General features: G+C 39.2%; 1 protein-coding gene across 6 annotated transcripts in view; it reads left to right on the plus strand.

Moving 5' to 3' along the window:
* Positions 1-6,119, plus strand: part of dnajc13 (DnaJ heat shock protein family (Hsp40) member C13) — a 47,763-nt gene that overhangs the window by 29,608 nt on the left and 12,036 nt on the right. For all 6 annotated transcript variants that reach the window (XR_001481872.1, XR_001481873.1, XR_001481874.1 and 3 more), the window contains 16 exons: positions 76-179; positions 269-428; positions 506-568; positions 654-755; positions 1,249-1,353; positions 1,438-1,640; positions 1,755-1,839; positions 1,929-2,083; positions 2,586-2,631; positions 2,716-2,870; positions 2,952-3,153; positions 3,233-3,348; positions 4,074-4,152; positions 4,228-4,363; positions 4,447-4,631; positions 4,733-4,807. Coding sequence is in view for 1 of the 6 variants with exons in the window: in XM_015395820.1 (XP_015251306.1) it covers positions 76-179; positions 269-428; positions 506-568; positions 654-755; positions 1,249-1,353; positions 1,438-1,640; positions 1,755-1,839; positions 1,929-2,083; positions 2,586-2,631; positions 2,716-2,870; positions 2,952-3,153; positions 3,233-3,348; positions 4,074-4,152; positions 4,228-4,363; positions 4,447-4,631; positions 4,733-4,807 (1,971 nt within the window). In the remaining 5 variants the exon portion in view is untranslated. The remainder of the gene's footprint in view (positions 1-75; positions 180-268; positions 429-505; positions 569-653; positions 756-1,248; positions 1,354-1,437; positions 1,641-1,754; positions 1,840-1,928; positions 2,084-2,585; positions 2,632-2,715; positions 2,871-2,951; positions 3,154-3,232; positions 3,349-4,073; positions 4,153-4,227; positions 4,364-4,446; positions 4,632-4,732; positions 4,808-6,119) is intronic.

Below are 6,119 nucleotides of genomic sequence, written 5' to 3' on the forward strand. Positions count from 1 at the left end.
TTTACAGGTCTAGTTCAAAACACACATGCAGTGTGAAGTGTTGCTGTGTCTTGATACTTTTTTTTTCTTTTGCAGGTGAAATATGAGTGCCTTTCAGATGAGATAAAAATAGGGGATTATTATTTGCGTCTGCTTCTGGAAGAGGATGAAAACGAAGAATCGAGTGCCATCAAGAGATCGTACGACCACTATTATCTTTACCGTCCACATTCTTGTTTAACAGCAGCTCCTTGAACCATGATCCACATTTATGCTTCCTTTTTGCTAGATACGAGTTTTTCAATGAGCTCTACCATCGCTTTCTGCTCACACCCAAAGTTATGATGAAGTGCCTCTGCCTGCAGGCACTTGCAATTGTGTATGGCAAGTGCTACGAGGAGATTGGTCCTTTCACTGACACAAAATACATCGTTGGCATGTTGGACCGGGTATGTGCAGCCTAGCAGTACCGATATTATTTTTGTGTAGCATCAGTGGATCTTGAAATTGTTTTTTTTTCTCTTAGTGTACAGACAAGCTGGAGAGAGACAGACTGATCTTTTTTCTCAACAAACTCATTCTAAATAAGGTAATCTGGAAGAGCAAGGCATAAAACAAATTTACACAACAGTCTTATCTTACATTTTTTCATTCTTTTCCTTTTTTTTGTATAGAAAAATGTGAAAGACGTGATGGATTCAAATGGAGTTCGTATCTTAGTGGACTTGCTTACATTGGCCCATCTGCACACCAGCCGAGCTACTGTTCCTCTTCAGGTAAAAAACCTGTCAGGATTATAAACAAGTTAGATTGTTATATTACTCATATATATATATACATTTATTTTATTTTTTCGAATTTTGATAATATTCTTTAATATAAAACCCAGTTAAAACCAAGTACTCATGTGAACAAAAATACAGGAAACAAAGAAAATGCTGCAGTAAACTAAATGTAAAACCTGTGATTTTGATTTTAGTGGCAGCTTTATATCTGCTTTGGTCAGTTCAACATTTTTTTGCTTAATCATCCCTGCAGATATTCTAATAATCATCAGATAGCTATTTTTAATTAGCCTCTTTATTAGGATTGCTTTGTGTCTGTTACTGTTAGTGGCAGACACAACAAAGAGGTACATTACTCAAATGTGAGATCAATAAAGTTTTATTATTAGTACTTGATACCATTAACATCCCCTGACTTATTGGGAGCCTCATCTATAAAACCTAAGATTTATCATTTAAAGACATTTCTTCTATATTCCCACAGAGTAACGTTATTGAAGCATCTCCAGACATGAAGAGGGAGGGGGAGAAAGAGTGGTACTTTGGTAATGCAGACAAAGAAAGAAGAGGACCTTTTAGTTTTGAAGAGGTAAGCTGCTGTTGCTCCTTTGCAACAGTTCTTTCCTCATTTAGGTTTCTAATTCATGGCGTCTCATCTGCATGTCTTCTTCAGATGCAAGAGTTTTGGAATACGGGTGTCCTGACAGCAAAGACGCGCTGCTGGGCTCAAGGGATGGATGGTTGGCGCCCCCTACAGGCCATCCCTCAGCTGAAGTGGTGCATCCTGGCCACAGGGCAGCCAGTAATGAACGAGTCGGACCTGGCTACATTGATTCTCAACATGCTCATAACCATGTGCTCGTATTATCCCAGCAGGTACAGACTTCTTCTTTACTGTTTTTGTTTTTTCTTAAGCTTCTTAGATTTCTAGTTTGGAGGAAAAAAAAATATATAATATATAACTGGCAATGCATTTTGTTTTGTATGCAGAGACCAAGATAACGCCATCATCCGACCTTTACCTAAAATCAAGAGGATGATTAGCGACAACGCCTGTCTCCCACACATTGTACAGGTAAATCTAAAGTTCAGCTCTTGCAGATAGATCACACCCCAGCAGAGTTTTATTTGTCCGTTTCTCATGTCTGTCCTCATCTCTTTCAGTTGCTGCTGACCTTCGACCCCATTCTGGTGGAAAAAGTTGCCAATCTTTTGTATCTGGTGATGCAGGACAACCCTAATCTGCAGCGCCTCTACTTAACGGGGGTCTTCTTCTTTATCATGATGTACACAGGCTCCAACGTGCTTCCTGTAGCAAGGTAATAATACGTCACAACGGTTACTTTTAGAGCCATACAGCAGTATTTTTTCTTTTTTTAGCCTGTATGAATACTTGTAGTTTAAAAATGAAAGTGTCTGTATAAGCTGTGTTCTTGCAAAGACACTATTAAAATTTTGTACATTGTTTTATGTTTGTTTAAAAAGTCTATAATAGCTCTGAATATAGAGGGCTTATATAGTATGGATAAATATTTAGATTTCCCAAAGGTGGCATCAATCCATTCTTTTTATCATCACATTAACTTTTGACACAGTTTTAACGTTATTAAATATTTTCAATGCATTCTTTATACGTTGTTATATTCCAAGGAATCAAACTTTGCATTTTAATGTTTATCCTATTGGATTGAGTCTCTTTGCAAGAGATTCTTGCCTCTGAATCAAATAATAGATGCTTTATTTTAATTGAAGTGTTTTAAATCCTTGGTGTGAAGGGTACATGAAGTAAAGTTTGTCAAATATTCCTTTTTTTCTCTTTAGGTTCCTGAAGTACACTCACCTTAAGCAAGCTTTCAAATCAGAGGAGGTGATTTAAGCGTCTTTATCTTGAATAAAACAAACCAGATGAAAATAGATGAATAAACATTGATCTTTTTTGGTGTTTGTGCAGTCTAAGGGTCAGGACATTGTACAGCGCAGCGTTCTGGGGCCAGTTTTGCCAGAAGCCATGGTGTGTTATCTGGAGAACTACGAGGCTGAGCGCTTCTCTGAGATCTTCCTCGGGGAGTTTGACACACCTGAGGCCATTTGGAGCAGCGAGATGAGGTGAGACAGGATCTTTCTTATTGCTGTTAATTCAGTTTCCTCAGCTGATGTGAATTTGATACATCGGTTTGTTTTTTTCAGGCGCATGATGATTGAGAAGATAGCAGCCCACATTGCTGATTTCAGCCCCAGACTGCAGAGCAACACACGGGCTCTCTACCAGTACTGCCCCATTCCTGCCGTCAGCTTCCCTCAGCTGGACAATGAGCTCTTCTGCAACATTTACTACCTCAGGCATCTGTGTGACACCATTCGCTTCCCCAACTGGCCTATTCGAGATGCTGTGAGTGTTCTTTTACTTGTCGGTTTAAGGGTTCTATTTCTAAAAGTATTATTGCTGACTGCTGTGGCTGCTGGTGTAGGTGAAGCTATTGAAAGACACTCTTGAAGCCTGGAAGAAGGAGGTGGAGAAGAAGCCTCCTTCCATGTCTGTGGATGACGCCTATGATGTGCTGAACCTCCCCAAAGGACAGGGCCAGTAAGTGGAAGAAATGTCCTGGTTTTGTTTTTTTAAATGGTTACAGATGAACTTTGGTTTATCTAAATGTGTATGCAGGACATTTTTCAAATGTTTCCATCTAGAGACTGAAAGTTTGCCAGCTCTTCTCTGCAAAGTAGCTCAGACTCTGTCAGGCTGGATTGAGCCTCATTACTTCAGGGGGGTTCGTAACCTAAGTGATTGCCAGTTTAGAATGTAGAAATAATTAAATCAAGAATAACTCCTCAGTTATTAAGCCTTAAAGCTTCTTTATATGAAGAAAGCTAACACATAACGGCATTTTATCTTCTTTAAAAAATATTGCAGTTGTTACTCTGCAACCCTCATGTTCCAGGTGTCTGCTCTAAAATTGTCCAAGAAGACCTGGATTTCTACGGAAAGAAATCACACTCATTATATTATGAAGGCTCTTTGTTTCACATTTGTCTTCACTCTTGATATTGGATATTCTAGACCTGTGCATTATTTTGTAAATTAACAACCTTTCCTACCTTTTTTTTACATTTTTATCTTGTATGATAATTCTTTTCTCATCTCGCCCAGTATTTTGATGAAACAATTTCTTAAATCTTGGTTGTTTTGGATTCCCTTTCAGGAGTATTTGACTATATGGTTCTTCGTATAAATGAATTCAACATTTTTCCAATTTTCATCTGTAGGTAATGTAGGTAACCATGTAACTGATGAAGCCTTTGTGCTTTCAGGCATGAGGAGAGTAAAATCAGGAAGGCCTACTTCAGACTGGCACAGAAGTACCATCCTGACAAAAACCCAGAAGGAAGGGTGAGTAATATCCTCATTATCCTGATGATGGTTTGTTTAGAATTAAAATAATTCTTGTTTGCCTCCATCTTCCAGGATATGTTTGAGAAAGTTAACAAAGCGTACGAGTTCCTTTGCACCAAGTCAGCCCGTATTGTGGACGGTCCCGACCCAGAAAACATCATCCTCATCCTCAAAGCTCAGAGCATCCTATTCAATCGGCATCAGCAAGGTTTGAATATGTATTTAATAGAGTCGACCTCTGAAGTATCGTAGTTTCTTCTGCTAATGCTTCTGCTCTGCTTCCCCCTGCAGAACTAGAACCGTACAAGTATGCCGGTTATCCCATGCTCATCAAAACCATCAAAATGGAAACTGACGACGACCAGCTTTTCTCTAAGACGTCGCCTCTGCTTCCTGCTGCCGCCGAACTGGCCTTCCACACGGTGAACTGCTCGGCTCTTAACGCCGAGGAGCTCCGGCGGGAGAACGGGATCGAGGTATCCATGCTTTAACAAACCTCAACATGTCGCATCTTTAATTAAAATGTTTACATCTTCCTGGCGATTAATGAAAGTAATACAATCAACTCTTTGTTTAGATATTGCTGGAGGCTCTGTCTCGGTGTGTCGCCGTCTTAACAGCATCCAGTAAACCTGATGACATGGCTGTTCAGGTAACACCATTCATTCTAATGTAGCTTCCATTGATTGACCATCCATTATTATTAAACTATCTATTTATTTTAGGTTGATTGATATTATTTATTTAATCAAACGTTAATCAATTTTCTTTATCTAAGACTCTTTTAGCTATAAACAGGCTTTTAGTTAGGAATAATTCATAGGGTGAACACCTTGGTGTATCACATCTTTAGGCTTTGCGTGGCGTACTGGGGTCCAGGGTATCCTCCCCTGGAAAATTTAAAAATTTATACTCTGAAAAGCTATTTTCTGTATTTTCAGGTGGAATGCAGCTAATTTTTTGTCTTTGTTACAACACTACTTTTGTAGACATGAGGTCATTTTTAGGTACAATATTAGGTTTCATCAGAAAGTGTAATGCTACATTCATACCTAACACGATTTGAGCAGCAAAAAAGCGTCTGCTGCTTCATTTTATGCTTGTACACATTAAGGTCAGACCTGCCTAAAGAGCATCTTTGACATGTCCAGTAAAGTGTGTTCAGCTGCATTTGATGCATCTGCTGCTCCTGTGTTAAATGGCAGAGCAGCTTTGCTATTTTTCCTATGATAAGAGGGTAAAAAGTATTTTTAATGTATTTTATGTGAGAAAGTCCATTTCAAAACATGTCTGTGTCTGTGCAGTCAGTTCATCAAGATTACGATACTGCCTTTAAATAATAATTAGCTGTTGAAGGCGCTCAGACGCCACATACTGGTGGTGCGCTGTCATACGGAATCCCCAGCAGCAGCTGTCTCAGGCCCAGTTTTCCCTCTGCTGTTTTTGGCGTCTGGAAGTAGATGTTAGTGTATTTCCAGTATGTGGTACACACTGCAGACACCTCAATAGTAAAAGCAAACATATTTTGCCGGCAGGTTTCGACATTTCAAGTTAATCTAAGCGTTAATAAACTGCTTCAGAGGAGTGATCATTGCGATCTACGTCAGCAGGACTCTGTCAGTCTCCCTGCCAGCTCCCAGATCAGCTCCTCTGATTGGTAGATGTGTTTTGTCGAGCAGCAAAAATTCAAATTTTCCAACTCCAGCGTCTGCTGCTTGTAAAATTTTTAACATTTGAGTAAAGTTTCCAGGGGAAGTTAGGCCGTATAATTTATTTTTCTTTCTTGTAACGTACGTATTGCCAGCTAAAAGCCTGGCTATAAACCATCTACTGTATCTTCTTCACCATGATCATTATCATCCATCCCTCCAGTATTTTTTTTCCCCCCCTATAGTCTCACTACTGTAAGCATGTCTTCTATGAATCCATGCTATTTTTCATTGTAGTTTGTATTTGTTTTCAGT

The sequence above is a fragment of the Cyprinodon variegatus genome, unplaced genomic scaffold (assembly GCF_000732505.1).
Source record: "Cyprinodon variegatus isolate N-32 unplaced genomic scaffold, C_variegatus-1.0 Scaffold762, whole genome shotgun sequence".
Taxonomy (NCBI): Eukaryota; Metazoa; Chordata; class Actinopteri; order Cyprinodontiformes; family Cyprinodontidae; genus Cyprinodon; species Cyprinodon variegatus.